The 21537-nt window shown below is 42.3% G+C and overlaps 2 protein-coding genes across 3 annotated transcripts in view; one reads left to right on the top strand and one right to left on the bottom strand.

Annotated features, from left to right (window-relative positions):
* Positions 1 to 946: 946 nt before the first annotated feature.
* On the bottom strand, positions 947 to 19835 carry ak9 (adenylate kinase 9). Of its 2 annotated transcripts, XM_057822606.1 has the most exons (35): positions 19585 to 19835; positions 19043 to 19146; positions 18692 to 18755; positions 18566 to 18618; positions 15889 to 15985; positions 15707 to 15819; positions 15481 to 15642; positions 15254 to 15391; positions 15105 to 15179; positions 14938 to 15033; positions 14708 to 14847; positions 14304 to 14620; positions 14208 to 14228; positions 12934 to 13049; positions 12673 to 12820; positions 12493 to 12540; positions 11066 to 11212; positions 10811 to 10974; positions 10510 to 10725; positions 10203 to 10445; positions 10012 to 10136; positions 9722 to 9941; positions 9578 to 9643; positions 9302 to 9505; positions 9002 to 9220; positions 6325 to 6541; positions 6049 to 6250; positions 5837 to 5980; positions 5543 to 5760; positions 5285 to 5481; positions 5026 to 5195; positions 2148 to 2246; positions 1967 to 2069; positions 1783 to 1897; positions 947 to 1720 (listed from the first exon to the last, which is right to left on the bottom strand). In XM_057822606.1, exons 2-35 carry the CDS (start codon positions 19139 to 19141, stop codon positions 1506 to 1508), a joined length of 4971 nt encoding a protein of 1656 aa, XP_057678589.1. In that variant the 5' UTR covers positions 19142 to 19146; positions 19585 to 19835; the 3' UTR covers positions 947 to 1505. The 2 variants fall into 2 exon arrangements, with proteins under 2 accessions (XP_057678589.1, XP_057678590.1); XM_057822607.1 differs by lacking the exon at positions 19585 to 19835 and having other exon boundaries at positions 19043 to 19239.
* The window catches only part of fig4a (FIG4 phosphoinositide 5-phosphatase a), an 87300-nt gene continuing 85537 nt past the window's right edge, over positions 19775 to 21537 (top strand). Inside the window, exons 1-2 of the mRNA XM_057822608.1 lie at positions 19775 to 20117; positions 20210 to 20309. Of these exons, the coding sequence (XP_057678591.1) occupies positions 20247 to 20309 (63 nt within the window). The 5' untranslated portion in view covers positions 19775 to 20117; positions 20210 to 20246. The remainder of the gene's footprint in view (positions 20118 to 20209; positions 20310 to 21537) is intronic.

Raw genomic sequence — 21537 nt, 5'->3', positions numbered from 1 at the left:
TATCAACTAGAGGTCGACCGATATGGGATTTTCAAATGCTGATGCCGATACCGATATCTAAAGAAAATTTCAGCCAATTGCTGATATCCAAGGCCGATTTTGGAATCTGATATTTGAGACCGATATACTTTTCATTAAAAAGCACATAGATTATAAAAGGATATCTTAATTAAAAATTGCTTCAACAGCTTCAAATTTACAGTGATGACCTGAGACTTAAAGGATTAATTCGATCTAGGGCTACGAAACCAATGAACACAGCAGTTCTTTTTATGATTATTCACATTCACTAAGATAAGTACATTATTTTCAAATAATTAAACCCACCAGGACGTCACAATGAGATGTAAACAAGGGAGAGTGAGAGTTTAAGAGGAAGCCCGCCATGCTAAAGCTACGGCTAGGTGCCATAAGGTGCCGGAACAAAAAGTACATATGACAGGGCAGTGATGAGACGGGCACAGGTCCAGGAACATACGCAGAAAATGGTGCTGAAAACAACACGCAAATGCCCACTTGCCATGCTGTGGGACTTACAAACCTCAATTTCAGATAATATCAATGGTATAAATGTTATGACAACAATTTACAATTATTTAGGCTATACTCTGCACAGAAACAATTGCTAATAAGCTGACTTTTAATTATTCAATTGGTTTCAGAAATGGCTCACATGAAAGCTAAAACCCTCCCAAATGATGTTGAATGTACAAAAATATATTTGTTTCACTGAAAAAAGATTTATCATTTAATGAAGAGATAAAGGTCAAATTTTGGCAAGACAAAAGTTTTGTCGCCTACAGAAGGTAGTGTGAAAATTGAACAAAAAATGTACTTCAAATACAAAAGAATGTTACATAAGTGAATTAAGTAGTGGTGCTGTGAGATCCAACTTTAATATTTTGCATGACTTCCATAAAAACAACAAAATTGCAATAGGTCCATTAACCATCAAAGTGAAGTCTAACCGTAACTGTAGTCTTGAAACAAATCTGAATAAGGAAAAACATTGCAATAAAATAATGCAAACTGGTTTAACTTGAGAGTAGCTGAGATCTGTCATGACAGAACATCGCTTCAATGATATCTGGCGCCATCTAGCATCGTGAATGGGTATAATGTCTAGACCGCGAAGATAAGACGACCCCCTCTTTTTCAGTCTTATTTCAATGCAAAAAACACCGTCTTATATTCGGGCCAATACGGTACATCAAATACTACAATATACTGTATTTTCTTGTGTGATCATCTTTATTCCGGGAAAAATTACATTGTGGTCTTTGTCCTATAAAAAAATTATTATTCTCTCAACAAGCACGTCAACACTCACTTGAAAAAACAAATGAAACAAGATAAAATGTTCAGGCTAAAGACTTTTTAGCAACATTTTCTTAGTAGAATACTTTACAGCCAAATGCTGTAGACTCAAGTGAATAATCACTCTGACAACCAGAGGCTCAAAAATGGAACGCGACCACATCGGTTCCAGTTCAACACAGAACATTTTAGTCTTCCAGATCGGAATCCTCTTCGGACGAGTCTCTCAAGGCCAGAAACTTCTTCAATTTGAAGTCAAAGTCCACAGGGCATTCGCAGGGGAGCTTGTAGGCAGTTCCCATAGAAGTGCTAAGGTAAGGAATGAGTGCGCAGTTCTCCTCGAACGAGGCTAGCTTCTTTTTGTACATCTGGCGAATGTGCTCTGTGCTGCTATGGTTGAACGCTGCGGTGAGAAAAACATTGTCATACTCATACAAACTTGCTTGTCTAACTATGAGTTAATACCTTTCATGTAGAACGCAACATAATTGAGAGCAGATCGTTCCATAGTCAAGAAGGGAAACTTTGGTTTCAGACACCCGACTGCCGTCATGGCTTTTATGACCGCCACGGCCACGCCCTTCAAAAGCAAGATATAAAGCACTCAAACAACTTTTCAACAACTTAATATTTCTGTTCTGTTTCTGACCTGTTCAAGATAGCCTAGAGTAGGGAGGCAGGTAAGGGGAATGGACTCGCAAAGAGGAGGAACCTTATTGGGCAGCTTGAGGTCCCAGTAGACTTCCGGAGCACTTGAGAAATGATGTATTGTAGCCGCTCAATAACTGATGACAAGTAGAAGGACCTATTCAGCACAGATTTGGACTCACCTCAAGAACCTGTACTGCTTCTCTTTGGTCTCGCAGGTATAGATACGCCCTCGGTATTCCAATGCAAATCTCAAACTGCCGTGAACCAGAGCTTCATACCTAAGAAACGGAACCAAATTGATATTTAACACAGAGTGTGAGTTTTCGTGGGCTTTGGGGCACAAATATTAATGCCCTGTGAATTCTGCCTAGCAACAAATGACTCACATAACTAGTGTTGAAATGCCTTTTGGCAACTGGCATTTTTTTGCATATGGCAAAATGGCTTCTGGCATATGGAATTTTTCGTATATGGCATTTTTTGGCATATGGCTTTTGGCAACTGGCATTTTTTGGCATACGGTAAAATGGCTTTTGGCATATGACATTTTTTTTGTATACGCCATTCTTTTGGTTTATGGCATTTTTCTTGGCATATGGCAAAATGGCTTTTGGCATATGGCATTTTTTGTTTATGGCATTTTTTGGCATATGGTTTTTGGCAACTGGCATTTTTTGGCATACGGTAAAATGGCTTTTGGCATATGGCAGTTTTTTGTATATGCCATTCTTTTGGTTAATGGCATTTTTTTGGCATATGGCAAAATTGCTTTGGCATATGGCTTTTTTTTTTTTTGGTTAATGGTATTTTTTGGGCATTTGGCAAAATGGCTTTTGGCATATGACATTTTTTTGTATATGGCAAAATGGGTTTTGGCATATAGCATTTTATTGGTATAGAGCCTACCCACGTACCACGTGCTCGCTGTATGGTTCCGCCCACTTGTCCGTCATTTTGACTCTGTATTAGCATTGTTTTCAATTGATGGCGGAATTTAAAATGCATTTCATGGAAGACCCGGTGCTTTCTGATGCCGCAAACTCACTGGATCTGTTGCATAAAAGGCGTTATGAGGAAAAGCTTCGTTCTATACAGTCGCCAGATCCATATTTGATGCCCAAATCGATGTTTTTCGACCCACTGTCTTCGCCCTGTCTGCCTGACATCTGCTACGCAGATATTTACAATTATCTTGTCCACACTAAATCAGCCTATTCTCACGAAAATATGAAAAACTTCAAGAGCTTGGAGGCTTATAAATACTTCGTTGCTGGTTGGGTGAAACAGGTCCTCGTCCACGAAAATTCGGTAGGAATCTATCTTGTGCTTGGAAAGGTGAGTTACGAAATTTTCAATTCAAAATCTTTTGTTATTGCTAACATCCACTGTCAAGTCTAATGTATTTCATGTCATTTGTCAATGGAGTTAAGGCTTTTAATGTTTATATGGTTTAGCGATAGCACTCTCACTACATACATACGTGTATGTTGTCGGCGATTAGCCTAGCAATGATCTTAATTGTGGTTATTTGTCAGCCCCGTAGACGAGGCCAGTTTCTTTCACTTGGTACCAGCTAAATATTATTCAAAAAATAACGATGGTGGAAGAAAGGGAAGTCACAAACATCTTGAATTTGAAACTATGTCGTACTACGTCGTATGTTGTCGGCGATTAGCCTCGCAATGATCTTAATTGTGGTTATTTGTCAGCCCCGTAGACGAGGCCAGTTTCTTTCACTTGGTACCAGCTAAATATTATTCAAAAAATAACGATGGTGGAAGAAAGGGAAGTCACAAACATCTTGAATTTGAAACTATGTCGTACTACGTCGTATGTTGTCGGCGATTAGCCTAGCAATGATCTTAATTGTGGTTGTCAGGCCAAAACCCTCTAAATATATATTAAATGCATCTTACCGGATATAAAATGACTACTACATAGTCTGTGGTGATTTTTTGGTGTCCAGTTTTCACGTCGAATTGCAGCCGTCCATTTCGCTCTCCTCTTTGGATCCCTCGGAATACGGTAAAACTTCAAGTCTCTCCTTCCATCTTCTCTGTTAGTGCAACCAACAGCCACACACGCCTTCACCATTTTGATTATTAATGTTAAGGAGCAGAAAAACACGCCGTAAATAGGAGAAATGTACGTAGCCGTAACAGGTTAACACTATGTTTTGACGGACAAGTGGGCGGAACCATACAGCGAGCACGTGGTACGTGGGTAGGCTCTATATGGCATTTTTTTGGGCATTTGGCAAAATGGCTTTTGGCATATGGCATTTTTTGGCATATGGCAGAATGGCTTTTGAAGTATGGCATTCGTGCCTTTGACGGCCATGCACAACCAAATTTTCCATTCATTTTAAATGGCAGAAAAACGCGTGGTTGTGATTTTTGGACCATACATTTACCATTAGAGCGCATTGACATTCAACTGGCACCCAAGTAAGGTCATGACATTGACAGCCAGACCAAAAAAAGGCCATTTGCCAAAAGCCATTTTGCCATATACCAAAAAAAAAAAAACTGCCATATGCCAAAAGCCATTTTGCCATATGCAAAACAAATACCATATGCAAAAAAATGCCATATGCCTAAAGCCATTAGCCATATGCCAAAAGCTGTTTTGCCATATGCCCAAAAAAATGCCAGTTTCTAAAAGCCATTTTGCTATATGTTAAAATACCACTTTTTATTCTCGCTGTTTCTGAAAAAAGATTCCACATGTACCCCGCACACAAACGCCGGACAAGTCTTGAGGGGCCTGCAAAAGTGTCAGGTTGGACGGTTCACTCAGGGGTCTCGTTTCTGCTCATTGTACCCGGGCCCTGTTGACATTTGTTCCGCCACTGTTCCGCATCTTAGAGTACCGTAATTTACAGTAAATGAAAAATTGTCTCAAAATATTATTGAAATTAGACTTATTTTTGCCACAAAATTTCTGATCATATGATAACATTTTGAATAGTTCTTATTTGTAGCTTTTTAGGCCAAAAATGTACTGGCCCTTCTCACTTCAGAACAAATTAGGGTCATATAACCTGAAAGTGTGTACCTCAGTTTGCCATCCAGATAAGTGACGGGGCAGAAACCTTTCAGCTCAATTGGCTGTGGAAATTTCTTCCTCAAATCCTCATCAGATAACTTTCTGGGCAGCATTTCTGCCTTCGGGAGAGGGCGTGGGCAGCCCGGGCTGATGAATTTATCCGGATTGGCCAGGAAGAACTGCCACAAGCATAAAACATTCTCTCTTTAGGCTTAGAACTTGTACAAGTTTTTTTTTTTTTTTTTTTTTTTTTTTTTTAGAAGCTCACCTCCAAATGCTCCGTACCACACATTTTGAAATATTGCCTTTTGTATTCTGCAGCATACATCAGTGAGGCAGTTTCTGAGCAGTCCACTAGGTGGTCCTTCAGAGCCAAGCACACAGGGCAGTAATGGCCAAACTCTCCAAGCTGACGCTGAAACTCTTCCGGTGTGACGCACAGCCTGTTGATGCAGCCCGCTTGACCTGCATCATGATACACACGTTTAAACCAGGCTGTATTCATCTTCTTGTTCCTCTTACTTACCTCTCCTGGTCCTCCTCAGGTAAGTGTGAATGTACTCCATGCTGATACTGATCTCCTTGAGAAGCCGTTCCCACGTGTACCAAATGCTCTTGAGGCCATCCATCGAGATCCAGTTGTTGTACTGCTGCTGGAAATGCTTCTTCAAAAGCTCCGTTTCCTGCTTGTAGCACGCGTTGCGAATGTGGAGGATCTCGGCGCTGTCGTGCATCAGATGCGGCCTGCAATCAAAAGCAGTTAGTTGTGTTTGCTTGTCGGTCGGTTTCGGTGGTTACGTCAAGAATGCGGTTCTCTGACTTCTCCCCCATTTTGAGCGTCAAGCCTCGCTTCAGCACTTCCACCGTGTCTAGTTCCATCTCGATCACCACCATGGGGATGATGCTGTTGGCCTGCATTAGTTCTGCTTGCTTCATCGTCAAGGGAAATCCGTCCAACACGTACCTGGAAGACCAGAAAACAGCAATTCCCAACCAGGGTTGGACCAGCGGCGAGTAATTCTTCAGACGCACCCTTGCGTATTGCAAACTAAGCTCATCAGCACCTTCTCCAGGCACTGGATGGCTAGTTCATCTGGCACCACAAGACCCTCGTTGAGATGCTGCTTCATCTTCACTGCCAGGTCGCTGTGCTCCTGCTCACTGAGAATACGCCGCATGACGCCGCCGATGGACAATAGGTCCAAACCGTACCTCTGCGCGAACAACATCGCCACTGATGGCGGGGAATGTGATGAACTGATGAAATCATTCAAGACTTGAAAAGGAAAGGTTATTTCAGGGACTCACTGCTTGTTTTTCCTGATTTGGGCGGTCCAAGGATAGCCATTTTAACAGGAAGCATAGGCGAGGGCTTAGACTGTCGGAGGTACTTCAAGGGGTTAAGTATGAATGTTTGCTGGTTCTTCTTGGAGGCGAAGAAGTAGATATACTGGTTAAAAAGCACTGGAAATGCCGTATCCAGAGGCCACAACACGGGCTGGATGAGATCACCTTCACTGTACCGCTGTAAGGATTTACAGGGTTTTAAAACTTCCAAAATTTCAGGTACATTGGTGCAAATAAGTATTTAGTCAACCACCAATTGTGCAAGTTCTCCTACTTGAAAAGATTAGAGAGGCCTGTAATTGTCAACATGGGTAAACCTCAACCATGAGAGACAGAATGTGGAAAAAAAACAGAAAATCACATTGTTTGATTTTTAAAGAATTTATTTCCAAATTAAAGTGGAAAATAAGTATTTGGTCACCAACAAACAAGCAAGATTTCTGGCTGTCAAAGAGGTCTAACTTCTTTTAACGATGTCTAACGAGGCTCCACTCTTTACCTGTATTAATGGCACCTGTTTTAACTCATTATCGGTATAAAAGACACCTGTCCACAATCTCAGTCAGTCACACTCCAAACTCCACTATGGCCAAGACCAAAGAGCTGTCGAAGGACACCAGAGACAAAATTCTAGACCTGCACCAGGCGTGGAAGACTGAATCTGCAATAGGTAAAATGCTTTGTCTAAAGAAATCAGCTGTGGGAGCAATTATTAGAAAATGGAAGACATACAAGACCACTGATAATCTCCCTCGATCTGGGGCTCCATGCAAGATCTCACCCCGTGGCGTCAAAATGATAACAAGAACGGTGAGCAAAAATCCCAGAACCACACAGGGGGACCTAGTGAATGACCTACAGCATGGGTGTCCAAACCTGTCCTCAAGGGCCACTGTGGGTTCTGGTTTTTGTTCCTACCAATCGAGCACAGACAGTTTAACCAATGAAGTTTGTGCTAAAAAAAGTAGCACCTGACTGCAATCAACTGATTACAGTTGTGAGATACCAGATTGGTGAAAAGATGTCGTCTTGTTGTGTAGGAAGGAAATCCAGCACCCACTGTGGCCCTATGTGGAATAGTTTGGACACCACTGACCTGCAGAGAGCTGGGACCATAGTCAGAGGGGTAGCAAGGGTCCCCGGGGGCCCCTGGCAACAAGCAACATGGGGCCCTTTGAGCTTGTGCAAGTAAGGGTGACAGTTGGACTTGGAGCAATAGCATATTTAATAAAAGTATAATAACGCCTCTGTCTCATAGAGCGCTTTTTAGGACACTCAAAGTGCCCGGCTTCTACTACATTAGGACATAAAACTACAGTATCATAGTACACTCACCGCTGTCTTGCTTCCTTTTCTCCTCTTCTGTTTTTTATAATCTTTCATTTGTCGCTTCCAGAAGGATAACTTCTCTTCATTTGGATATACGCCAATTTAAAAAAAGCCAAATCGCCGCTCACTCTCACTCTGAGTTACGTGTGGGGATTGGGGGGTGTAGAGCAAGTGAAAGGGCCCCTTCAGGGAACTCAGACACAAGGCTTTCACTGGCACTGTCATACTTGTTGCTGCGACAGTTCAGTAAAGCTGCGTGCGCTAAATCTGTTGGCCCGTCTGGGGGCCCCTGCTGGCTGGGGGCCCTAGGCAATTGCCTGGTTTGCCTAATGGGACGCGACGCCTCTGATCATAGTAACAAAGGCTACTATCAGTTACACAATGTGCCGCCAGGGACTCAAATCCTGCACTGCCAGACGTGTCCCCCTGCTAAAGCCAGTACACGTCCAGGCCCGTCTGCGGTTCACTACAGAGCATTTGGATGATCCAGAAGAGGACTGGGAGAATGTGTTATGGTCAGATGAAACCAAACTACAACTTTTTGGTCGAAACACAGGTTTTCATGTTTGGAGTAGAAAGAATACTGAATTGCATCTAAAGAACACCATATCCACTGTGAAGCAAGGGGGTGGAAACATCATGCTTTGGGGCTGTTTTTCTGCAAAGCGACCAGGACGACTGATCTGTGTAAAGGAAAGAATGAATGGGGCCATGTATCGAGAGATTTTGAGTGAAAATCTCCTTCCATCAGCAAGGGCATTGAAGATGAGACGTGGCTGGGTCTTTCAGCATGACAATGATCCCAAACACACAGCCAGAGCAACAAAGGAGGGGCTTCGTAAGAAGCATTTCAAGGTCCTGGAGATACCTAACCAGTCTCCAGATCTCAACCCCATAGAAAATCTGTGGAGGGAGTTGAAAGTCAGCCCCAAAACATCACTGCTCTAGAGGAGATCTGCATGGAGGAATGGGCCAAAATACCAGCAACAGTGTGTGAAAAGCTTGTGAAGAGTTACAGAAAACGTTTGGCCTCCGTTATTGCCAACAAAGGGTACATAACAAAGTATTGAGATGAACTTTTGGTATTGACCAAATACTTATTTTCCACCATGATTTGCAAATAAATTATTTAAAAATCAAACGATGTGATTTTCTGTTTTTTTTTCCACATTCTGTCTCTCATGGTTGAGGTTTACCCATGTTGACAATTGCAGGCCTCTCTAATATTTTCAAGCGGGAGAACTTGCACAATTAGTGGTTGACTAAATATTCATGTGCCCCACTGTACAGCTGATACTGTGGTGCTTACCTGGACGGGGTCCAGGCACCCAAAGGCGCTGTGGAACTTGAAGGAGTAAAGCAAAAGCAGCTGTGCCAGTTGATACGAAATGGGCTGGCATTTTTGGAAGAGCGACTCGCGGTTAGCATGCAGCGGCTCTACTTTCAGAAGGACTTGCCGCAGAACGACGTGTGACTTGCGAGCGCCGTTAATAGAGATCCGAGGAATTTTGAGTTCGCTGAGTACCTCCTGCAAGTACAAAAAAAAACAAACATCAATGTGTTTTAACAGTTTGATCAATTAAGCAATCAAGTTAGCTACTGTTTTTACCAGCACGGTAGACATGTTGTTTGTGTCTGATACGTAACGTTCTTCTATCTCCATGTTCAGTCTGTCGATAGTTGTCTCCTCCGGTTCTTCTTCGATGAACTCGTCATAGGTTTCCTCGGGGTACTCCTCCTCCAGTATGGCTTCTATCTCATCTTCTAAAGTTTTAGCATCCTCTTCTCCCTCATCCTCATCTCGGAAACTTAACTGGTTTATTTAGCGGTTAGTATGAATACAAAAAACAGTCGAGCAGAGACGGTAGTTGACGAGACTGCTTACTTTTGTTGTGGTTGAAGCTGCTTTCTCCTCCATTAGTTCTGCCCTTCTCTTCTCACGATTCACTTCCTGTATGTAGCCAACACTTACGCAGTTACCATCTGTTCTCATTACTCCGTCATTTCAATAAAGTTTTATCTGACTTACCCGAGCTTTGCGGTGAATTTCACGGAGGACGTTGACCAAAGCTTCACGTCTTTGACAGTGTTCCTGCCACCTTTGCCGGAATTTGGGCTGCAGTCGCGCCTGAACATCCTCCACCTCCACCATCAAGGTGACCACAGCGTCGGGAAAAAGCTGGTGTTGCATCATGTGCTGCACTTCCTCTGTGTTGTAAGGGAAACCCTCCAGGATGAAACCGGTTGACCTGCAACATCCAGAATTGAAGTCGACACTATCTGCGCCGAAGTTTAACCCCTGTGAGTTGGCTATGTTACATGTAGGGCTCCGTTTTCCAGTATAGATTGATGACCTGATCCATGACTTGTGAACTCAAGGGAAGTTGGTCATCTGCTAGGTAGGCCTTAATACCAATTTCCTCATCAGTCAGCCCGGCGTCTTCCTAATGGACAACAAAACGCAATACAAAGATCCACCATACCTTGAAAACATTATCCAGAAAGCTTACCTCGGTTGTTTCTGGAGCGTCACTCCCTTGCGCCTCCTCGATAGTTGCCTTCAAGACCCTAAGATGCTCCTCTGTCGACTCGTCAGCAGGGATGACTCGATGCTTCAGCTTTGGCATGAGGAGCGTTTGAAGGTGCTCCTTGAACTGAATATGGAAGAGGCCCAGTTTCTTGGCGAGCCACTCGCCTTGAGTGGTCTTGCCGGAGCCCCGGCATCCCAGAATGAAGATCCTCAAAGCAGGGGGCTGAAACAGAGGTAACCTTATAAAACATCCCATTTAACTGACTTCGTCTACCCTCAGTTTGTACCTTCAGAAGACTGGTCTGTCCAACAAACTGCTCTGGAGTGAGCATAAAGATCTCTCTGGCGTCTGTACTGGAGAAATAGTAGACCTTTTCCCGATACTTGGATGATACCTCATCTGAACAGGGCACTAATGCATTCTGCTTCTTTAGCACTACTGGGCAGAAATGATAGGTATCGCCAAAAGCCCTCTTGGTATTTGCCTCGCCTTGGGATTCTGACTTTTAGACGAATACAAAGACAGAAAAAATGAACTTTGAACTGTACAATGTTAAGCAATGAGCAAAAGGATGTGTGTTGACTTACGCCTTCCTCATCGTCCTCTTCCACTTCTTCCTCCTCCTCGGCCGTATCTTTGGAAGAGTCATTTTCATCATCGGCATTTTCCAAATTTGCGATGGCGTCGAAATCTTCTGCTTCCTCATCCAAGTCGACTGCGGAAAACTCTCTAGGCAAATACCTGAAGGGCTCTGCGGAACAATTAAGAACCGACATTGGGTTCTTAACTCTAAACTGTTGAGGTCCTGTTACAAAACTCAAGACTCGCAAGATTCTACTCACTCTCCATGAGCTGGACAACCTCGTGAAGAAGTTCCTTAGGACTTCTGTCATTGGTATGGAGCACTGAATGGCTTAAGCTAAGCGCCAGCTGAAGGCCGTCCCAATCTCGTTTGAACTGCTCCTTCTCCATTTTCTCCTCAGGCTTTTCTGAAGAATTGAAACCGTGAGATATCAAGCCAAATCAATCAATCAATCAATCAATCAATCAATCAATCAATCAATCAATCAATCAATCCATCCATCCATCCATCCATCCATCCATCCATCCATCCATCCATCCATCCATCCATCCATCCATCCATCCATCCATCCATCCATCCATCCATCCATCCATCCATCCATCCATCCATCCATCCATCCATCCATCCATCCATCCATCCATCCATCCATCCATCCATCCATCCATCCATCCATTTTCTCCCGCTTATCTGAGGTCAGGTTGCGGGGGCAGCAGCTCTAGAAAGGTAGCCCAGACTTTCCTCTCCCAAGCTTGGGGGATCCCAAGGTGTTCCCAGACCAATCGGGAAACATAGTCTACCCAGCGTGCCCTGGGTCGGCCCAACAGCCTCCTCCCCATGGGACATGCCCGGAACACCTCACCAGGAAGGCATCCGGGAAGCATCCTAATCAGAGGCCTTAGCCACCTCATCTGGCTCCTCTCGACGTGGAGGAGCAGCAGCTCTACTCCGGATGACCGAGCTTCTCACCTTATCTCAAATGGAGAGCCCGGACACCCTACGGAGGAAACTCATTTCAGCCGCTTCTATCCGGGATCTTGTACTTTCGGTCACGACCCACAGCTCATGACCACAGATGAGGGTAGGAACATAGATCAACCGGTAAACAGAGAGCTTCGCCTTTTGGCTCAGCTACTTCTTCACCACGACGGACCAATGCAGAGTCCACATCACTGCATAGGCAGTACCAATCCGCCTGTTGATCTCCCATTCAATTTTTCCGTCACTCGTGAACAAGACCCCGAGATACTTGAACTCCTCCACTTGGGGGAGGACCTCATCCCAGACCCAGAGAGGGCACTCCACCTTTTCCCGACTGAGGACCATAGTCTCCGACACGGAGGTGCTGATTCTCATCTCGACCGCTTCACACTCAGCTGCGAACTGCTCCAGCGAGAGCCGAAGGTCACAGCCTGATGAAGCCAACACCACCACATTATCCTCAAAAAGCACAGATGCAAAACTGAGGCCACCAAACCGGACCCCTTGGTGCCTTTGCTGCTCCTAGATAAGATATGCTGTCCATAAAAGTGATGAACAGAACCAGTGACATAGGACCGACCTGGTGAAGTCCAACTCTCATTGGAAACAGATCCGACTTACAACCGGCTACACAGACCAAACTGACACCGGTCATACAGTGACCAGACCCCGCAGACTACATTTGATAAATTAATAAGAAACGTCTACCTTCAGGTTTTTCTGCCGGTGGAGCACCAGACTGATCTGTCGTGGGAACTACACAATGGGATAAAAACATGAGGGATGATCAACACATGACAGAAACTCCAATGTAGTACAATAAAAAGTTCACCCTATAAAGACATTTTAGGATAGGTTAGGAAAAAAGACATAAGACATTGAACTCACTCTGATTGGCTTCAGTTTGCATGAGACAGAAGAGAAAATCTGGATGGATCCCAGCTCGTTGTAATGCCTCCAATTGCGAGGCCCTTCTGGGAAAGTTGTCCAGAACCCAACCAGTGCCTACATCTGCACCCATTTTGGTGGATTCATTCTGGGTCAAAATGCAGTAGAAATCTTTCAAATCAGAGTTGGGAATCATAGATTTTGGACATTTTGGATACACTGCGCAGACAGTATATGTTACCCAAAATGTATTGAATATACCTCTCTTACGACCTTCGTCAGAGCCTGAGCATAAACTTCCTTGGCTGCATCCTGCTTTCTGGCATCTTCTAGAGCAATCTGCACCAGTGCCACTACTTCAGGATGATCCTCAGTCACTGAGGGCAGCGTAAGGGTATTTCAACATCGCGTTCAATACATTCGCTTCTTTGTTTGTTTGTTTGTTTGTTTATTGTCATCATCATCAGTATCATTGACAGTTACAAGATAGCAATGTGATATGATTAACCCGAAGAAAACCAAAGAAAAGACAAGGGTTGACATGATAGAGTAAGCATTTCACATTGTGGTACATGTACAGTATTTTTTTTTTTTTTCTTTTTGGTTTTTTTCACATGAATTTTCTTTCCCAAAGTAATTGATTCGACGTAACACTTGGGTAAAGCTGTCAATCAGCTGTTTGCTCATTGATTAGGGTAAGATTGTCTGATTTGTTAAAGGAGGAATAGCCGAGGGAAGAAAACATCTTCCATATCCTCGATCTGAAGAGCGGTCAAACATATGGGCCTCCATTTCCCCCAGCCATCCTCCGTAAAATCCAGACGTGAAAGTATTGGCTGGACATGGGCGTTGGCTCGATGTAGGTCGCATTGTTGAGAAAACCTGTCCAGTGTACTTAGCGATCAGTTTAGTAACTTCATTGTACACAAATGTTGCAGATTTAATCAAAGGCGGACAGCATTCGCGTAAGTCAGCAGTTGAATGTTCTGTCTTTGCGACAGAGTTGTTTATTAGGGCATGTTATGCCTATGAAATTCCTTCACTTTTGTTATGGGAACTCTATGTGGTGTCTATGTGTCTGGCAGAATACCTTTGTTTGACTCTCATGCGGTTGTTTTACAAAACTGGAGGTCAATCACAGTAGTGACTAAGAATACTGTTCTTATATTTTCTTTTAAACGCTGCTAGGGACCCTATGTTGGTCAGTGCAGGGTCAAGAGCATTCCAGAGGCGATCGCCTATGTTGGTAATCGAAAATGATTTTAAGGTAGTTCTAACATGGCCATAGGTAAAAACATTGTTCCTTCTCAAATCATAATTTGATTCCCTCGCTTGGAAGCGAATTTGTAAGTTGTACGGATGACAATTTGTATGGGCCTTGTACATCATCTGAACAGTTTTGAAGTGTATCAAATCATAAAATTTTAAAATCTTGGATTTGATGTAAAGCTCATTTGTGTGTGCTCTATACGGAGCTTTGTGGATGATCCGAATTGGTATCGCAAGTGATTTCAATGAACTAAAACCTTGCTTACCTTCCACAGCAGGGGTTCCGTCTGGGGAGGCAAGACATCACAAGTGAGTGATAGTAATGTCTGTACGCAAATAGGAGAAACTTGTCATCAACTTGCCAGATCTGTGCTCGGTTTGCTGTTTGGTCCTGATTTTTTCCATAGCGGCTTGTGTGCTGTCCTCTTTGACTTTGCCCAGCCAGTTCTTCTCCAACTCAGCCAATAGTGGCTCCGCTAGTTTCTCCAGCTCCAGCACGGACACGTTGTGCCTCTCACCCAAGAGTTGGGCCAGCTCACTTCTCCCTGTAACATTCGTGCCAATGATGCACACCCTGCAAGGGGGGCTTGGCATCGGGGGGAGCAGGTAGGGCCGGGGGTTGGTCACAAACTTGTCATAGGCTTCTTTGGAGGATAGGATGTACATTTTGTCGCAGAAACTGCAAAAGACGAGACAAGTTTACTCATGGAACAAATGAAACTGCTATCTGAAGTCACTGCGGTATATCACTTAACAGAATCCTTACCCTACAGAAAATTCTGGTTTTCCAGGTACCAACAGTCCTTCCGTCAGAGCCACTGGACAACTTCGACCCCAGCGGCTCCTTCGCCACCTGAAGCCTGGCACCAACATCCGTGAGGAGGACATAAACCTCAACAGATCCTCCTACAAACCATATGGGAGGCGGCATTGGATTTGAGCTTTGTGTTGGATGAATCGAAACAGTCTTACTGAAAAACATTGTACAAGACTGACCGTTTCGATGTCTTCAGGCAACTCTTCATTCTGATGGAGGACCACCGGAATGGAGACGCGCTGTATGGCCATTGCTCCCAGCCGGGACAACACAAACTAGAAGCAAACATTGACAGACATCAATAACACAAACAGTACCAACATGCTCTTTGTGGGAAGTGACTTACTAAGACCAACTCCTCCGGTGTATTGCTTCCATCCACTTCTAAAAGGTATATCGGGTTGTGGTCCATCATATAGTCCTGAATACCAAAATATGTGTTACATTTAAATGGAAGTCCTATTATTTCCACTTTTGAACAATGAGAATTGGTACCTCAAGTGGTCTCAGGATGTTATCTTTGTACATATTAATTCTTAGGGACGTATTTCTGGACTGACGTTCAGGAAGCCAAACCAACTGGTCAATGGTACACCTGGTGGTGATTATTTCCTCCTCCTCGTCATCCTCATCCTGCAGGCATGACAATCATTAATTCGTCTAACCTGGATCTGTCAGATCACTTCCCCACTTCCTAACCATGTGTAAAGTTGAACAGATACCTCTGAGTCTTCCTTATCGCCCTCCTCCACGATTTCGTCATCTATAAATCCCGTTACGTGGAATTCATTGTCCCACTTGCATTGATCTTGATTGTACAGAAGCCCTGTAATTGGGTGCTGCTTCTGACTCGACAGTCTCTGGACCAGATCTTTGTCGGCGCACTGATAAGACAACAGGTTCATTGTCTTATTGAAAACCTAAGGAAGGACGGTGATGCGACATAACCTTGATGTTGATGATGAAGTCTGGCTTCAGCTTGAGCTTCCGGATCAACTCCATTTGCTCATCGACGCTAAAGCCCTCTTCCGACATGAATGGCAGGCAGCTCAGCACGTAACCTGCGATAACCTGATATGAATATCGGGGTGGTTGTACGCGTTGTGGTTCCAAGCTAACAGGAACTTTACCGTAGTGCTGAACTTTGCTTGAGTTCAACATGTCGAAAATGAGCCTGACGACCATTTGTTCTGGTACACTTTCACCTGCATTTAGGATGTCCAGGAGCTGTAAAATAATCAGTTTTTAGTACAGGAATGGGAAAGCTATGACACACAACCATTATTTGTCGAAACAGATAAAACTTTTGGAGAACTCAGATTAACTACAGAAGCACTCTGAGAGAGCAAACCTCCACAGACAAATTCAGAGCATCGCCATATTGGGAGAGTGGGCAGTCCCTTTAAATTTAAACAGATTATCTCGAAATTCCCCTTTATTCGTTATTGAGTTATCTTGAACACAAACATACAGCGAGGAGCAGAAGTATTTGCACCCCTTGTGATTTTGCAAGTTCACCCACTTTCAATCATAGATGCGACATAATCTAAATAAAAAATCCAGAACTCACAATGTATGATTTTTCAATAATTTATTTGTAATTACTGGGGTTCATAAGTATTTGTACCCCTGAGAAAGTCAGTTGTAATATTTTGTGCAGAAGCCTTTGTTTGCAATTACAGAGGTCGGACGCTCTTTGTAGTTCTTCACCAGATTTTTACATATGGAAACAGGGATTGTGGCCCATTCCTCCACATAAATCTTCTCTAGATCAGTCAGATTTCGGGGCTGTCGTTGAGAAACACAAAGTTTCAGCTCCATCCTAAGATTTTCTATTTGATTGATGTCTGGAGACTGGCTAGGCCACTCCAGAACCTTGATATGCTTTGTACGCAGCCACTTCTTGATCAGCTTGGCTGTGTGCTTCAGATCATTGTCATCTTGGAAGATCCAGCCACGACTCTCTGACTGAGGGAAGAAATTGTGGCTCAAAATCTGACAAAACATTCATCAGTCAGATGGTCCATAGCAAACTTCAAACGGGTCTTCAACAGGGGAACCTGACCAATGCATGACTTTAAACCATTGCAGCGTAGTGTTCTACTGTCAGTAGCCTTTGAAATTGTGCATCCAGCTCTCTTCAGGTCATTGACCTGCTCCTGCCGTGTATTTTTTGGCTGAACCCTCACTTTTCTCATCATGAGTGATGCCCCACGAGGAGAAATTTTACATGGAGCCCCAGTCCGAGGTAGATTATCAGTCATGTTTAGCCTTTTCCATTTTCTATCAATTGCTGCAACTGTTGATTTATTCTCACCAAGCTGGTTTCCAATTGTACCATAGCCTTTTCCAGCTTTGTGGAGCTCAACATTTTTTTTCTCCGGTGTGTTTTGAAAGCTCACAGGTCTTGCCCATGGTACCAGTTGTATTATGACTGACTGTGGGGTGCACAGGTGACAATATTGAGCTCAAACAGGTGGTGGGTGTGTGGTTACTCATGGGGTGAAGGTGGACTTTTTTATTTTATTTTATTTTTTAAAGTAGACAGACAAGCTGATTCTCAGGGCTACAAATACTTATGAACTCCAGTAAATTACAAATGAATTATTTTTAAAAAATCATACAATATGATTTCTGATTTTTTTTTTTAATTGTGTCTCTGTAAGTGGAAATGCATCTATGATTTAAAATTCGGGCCTCTACCTATACCTCTACCTAATTGACTTTCCTATACAGTATATGATCTTAAAATTAAGAATTTTCCGGTAAAATATTGTCTATAAAAGTTGTAAAGCAATAAAACAACAAAAATGAATGAAATGAACAAAAAAAGATATTTTTATAATTGGTAAAAATTATTTTTCGAATGGATCATGTGAGTAGCACCTTAGACAGTCATTAGCTTTGCTGAGCCAAAACCACCCGAGGACCGAAGAGGCAAGATGGATATATGTCATTTTTTTCAAACCTAAGCTTTCAAAAGCGATAACAACTACCGAGCAAGAAACAATTATTGAAAGTGGGGACCATTAAAGGCTAGAGAACACCGTCAAAATGGTGAGCGGAGTTTCAATTTGCCCCACTAAAGAAGCTAATTGTACAACTGAGCCACCTCTGGTGTCTTGCCAATGTAGTTACCACCGTCAAAAAGTGTGTCCCCTGGCCGCAGGAGCGCACAAAGACGCATGTGTTATGAGTTATGTCGACTTAAAAAATTAATTGAAGCCAGAAAAGAACCACAGTTATATATTTTGGACATTGACGTTTATTAAACTGGAGAAACTCCATACAAGACTTGCAAGACTTACAGTAATAACAGTTATAGGTCATCCTACGAGTAAAACATTTTACGCTCAGTATTTATGTTATGTTATATGACAGAAAAAAAATGCTTTTTTTTTAATGTTTTTTTTTTTTTTTTTTAAATGGATGGGCCATGTTTTAAAAGCTCGTAGATAACTACATCACCAAAACACGGAAATTAGTGCATCGCAGTGGCTCCACCTCGGGGATACAATTTTTGACTGGGGTAACTACATTGGTACGACACCGTTGGGCGTACCATATTCAATGGATGATGATCTTGGCGATAAGTATAGCTGAAGCAGCCTGATTTGGCCTCTCAAGAATGATGGGAAACAAAAAAAAAAAACGCTCATTTTCAACTTATTATTATAATTATTCTTGTAAGTTAATTTTATTGCTGACACTGCGTTTCGGGGTCATCAACATGGTGTGCGCCCCCCTGCCCCAAAAGTCAAACTCCGCCTATGCTGGCGAAAGTAAAAAACTGGCAAATTGGGTTACCTTAATGCCATCCTCTGTTTTATTTCTGATATGGGAGTCGAGCACTTCCGTGTCTGCAATTGGGAAACAGATGAATGAATTTAAAAAATGACATTTGGAAAAGAGAGGGTACATGATGATGTTTACCGTCAATTAAAACACAGCCCCAGGTCTCTGCAATGTTTTTGGCCAAGGTAGATTTGCCAACACCCTGCAACAACGGACGTCAGAATTCTTTGTTGTAATGACTTTTTATGGGTAATAAATGAAGAATGATTAAAATCCATCTGCACTGAATTACAGGAGCTACATTTGATCATTTAAGATTTGATATTAGATACAGTTGTTACATCAATGTGTCATATCTATTTATAGTCATTTTGTATGAGCTGTTTCGGTTATTCATTTTTATTTTTTATTTTATTTGTCCAAGTAAGTATGAGTGTGAATGGCTTGGCTGTTTCTGCTGTGTATATGAGGCAAATTGGCAATATTTACCGGCCTTCCAACCACAAGGAAGCAGGTCGGTTTGGAAAGTAGACGCTGTCTCTCGGCCTCATCTTCAATGAGGTTGTCCACTAGATCCACGGATGGCATAATGCCTGCAAATAGGCACCAAAAATTCAATTGCGCAAAAATAGAGCAACTTAAGACACGATCGCGCAATGATTCCCGTGAGAGAACGTCAGCGTAAGGATTACACATTTATAAGCATCCAACATTCATGACGTAAATGTTTACGTAATGCGTGTTATGCCCAATTCTTAGCCAGTTTGATGCTGCAAAATTTCAAAGCGAGTTACATCAGTGGCGATTGCTCGCATGTTCGCATAATAACAAAAATGTAAGACATCAGACAACGAAACTGCATGCAAAACGTTTTTTATAGGATTAATATTAAAAAGATAGTTCCTGTTCCTTCCATTTGAAACACAGATATCACACAAAATATAAATCTTAAAAGTGATAGTTCGTTTGGGAAAGATTTATGGACATTTTTGGGGCCTTTATTCCAAATATTTAACGAAAAATTTTCTTACCTTCAACTCAAACAAAAAAATAAAACCCTTTAAACTCGTACTGTGGCTTGTTGGGCAGAAGCTAGCTTAAATTTTGTAACTTTATATTAGCACCTGTTGACAGCAGCGTCCGTTACCATAGCAACAATAGAACAGGTTTTACGGGAAATTAAAAAAAAAAATCACCGCAACGAGCCACTAAGTATTGAAGAATTAATGGAATTTCAACATATAATATTTAACAAATGACATATTTTGATAAATATACGGCAATTCTTTTGCTCAAAAATGAGCGCGAAATTGATTGTTTTGTGCTTCACCGGATGCCGTACTAATGTCTTCCGGGTTCATAACAGTCACGTGACTTAAACAAATTCATATCACATGCTTCCATATGCTGAAAAACACACCGACGTATTAGAATGGCTTTATACATATGTCGTTTAATTTGAACATTTTATCATTTATATCAGATACTTCTGGGTGGAAATGTATATGAATCCTGCCTGTTAAGCAAAGTGGCTGTCACTGCTCGCCGCTTTGTCAATTTATCGGTGAGTCAAATAGCAACGCAAAGACATTCGAATTGACAGTTTGAAGACAGGAGAGCATTAGTTAAATGTGCTTTGTCCTTGTTATTTTGCAGTTTTTCTGTTTTTTGAGTTCCGACGTTGTGAGCAAACATGCCTCAGTCAGCAGCTGTCATCAGTGGGCTTCAAAAGATGGTTCTGTACGAGACCAGAGCTGTAAGTCGATTTTTTTTCCTGTCACAATTTAATTTTATACGGGTTCACTCAGTTATCTCGTGGCTGTCAAGGTGCGAGATATCCAAGCTATTTTGACTGCTAACCTTTTTGAGTGCTGGCAGCAAATGGTCGCGATAATCCAATTTGAACCTTTAAAAAATGTCCAAAAGTAGTGATTTGCGCTTTAAAGGGTTAAGTCATAAACATAGAGTAAATTAACCTACGTAAACCTTGAGAAGAGCTAACGATAACAGAGAAGGTATTGGAGTAACTGGAGGGCAAATGGTGCCTTACTTGTTGTGGACGTTAGATGGCAGCAAAGGCTTTAGTTGGGATGCTTTGCTCATCTTGATGTCAAACTTTATTTATACAGTACTGTACTTGTGCTCCTGAGTCCGGTGGTTCCTAACCTAGGTTCGAGCGAACCCCAGTGGTTCAGTGAGTAGGTCTAAGGGGTTCGGCGAAGGTTAACACACACAGGGCCCTATTTTTGTGCACTGACTAAAGGCAAAGCTTCGTTTTAGACTAAGTTCTGGACTGGTTTGCCCTCGATTTCAAGGGCGTAGGTTTGCATAGGGACGGTAGGGACATAACCACAGGCGGAGTTTGACTTTTGGGGCAAGTGGGCACAACATGTTGATGAACCCCGAAACGCAGTGTCAGCAATAAAATTAAACTTTATAGAATATTTATGATAATAAGTTGACAATGAGTGTTTGTTTCCCATCATTCTTGAGGAGAATTCTAAATCAGGCTGCTTAGGCAATACTTTTTGCCAAGATCGTCATCCATTGAATATGGTACACCGGCCGGTGTCGTGCCAATGTAGTTACCTGAGTCAAAAATTGCATCCCCTGGGCGGAGGGTATATGGAGGTAGATTTGTGTCTCTATTATTCAATCAAAAAAAAAGTTGCTTCAATAAAAAAAAAAAAAGTGTTTGAATGCAAAAATAAACTAACAAAAAATGCATGTGATAGCTTTTTTTTTTTTTTTTTTTGGTGGGGGATTGAAGTCAAGTTTTTTTTTTTTTTTTTTGATTGAAGTAATGTTGTTTTGTGTTTGGGCCACATTTTGGCTAGGTCATTTTTGTCTTTATTATTCAATCAAAAAATAAAAAATAAATTGCTTCCAAAAAATATATTTTCAAAAAGAAAAATAAAATTAAGAAAAAGAACAATTTCAATCATGGAAAACGTTTTTGAATGCGAAAAAATATTTGAGATTGA

Source organism: Corythoichthys intestinalis, chromosome 19 (assembly GCF_030265065.1).
Source record: "Corythoichthys intestinalis isolate RoL2023-P3 chromosome 19, ASM3026506v1, whole genome shotgun sequence".
Taxonomy (NCBI): domain Eukaryota; kingdom Metazoa; phylum Chordata; class Actinopteri; order Syngnathiformes; family Syngnathidae; genus Corythoichthys; species Corythoichthys intestinalis.
This window is presented reverse-complemented; position numbering and strand designations above follow the sequence as displayed.

Coding starts and splice junctions, on each gene's coding strand:
- ak9 (XM_057822606.1), bottom strand. CDS start 19,141: ATGCCATCCGTGGATCTAGTGGACAACCTCATTGAAGATGAGGCCGAG. Junction 9,221..9,301: donor ACAACATGTCTACCGTGCTG/GTAAAAACAGTA, acceptor TTGTACTTGCAG/GAGGTACTCAGCGAACTCAA. Junction 2,070..2,147: donor AAGCAGTACAGGTTCTTGAG/GTGAGTCCAAAT, acceptor TCATTTCTCAAG/TGCTCCGGAAGTCTACTGGG.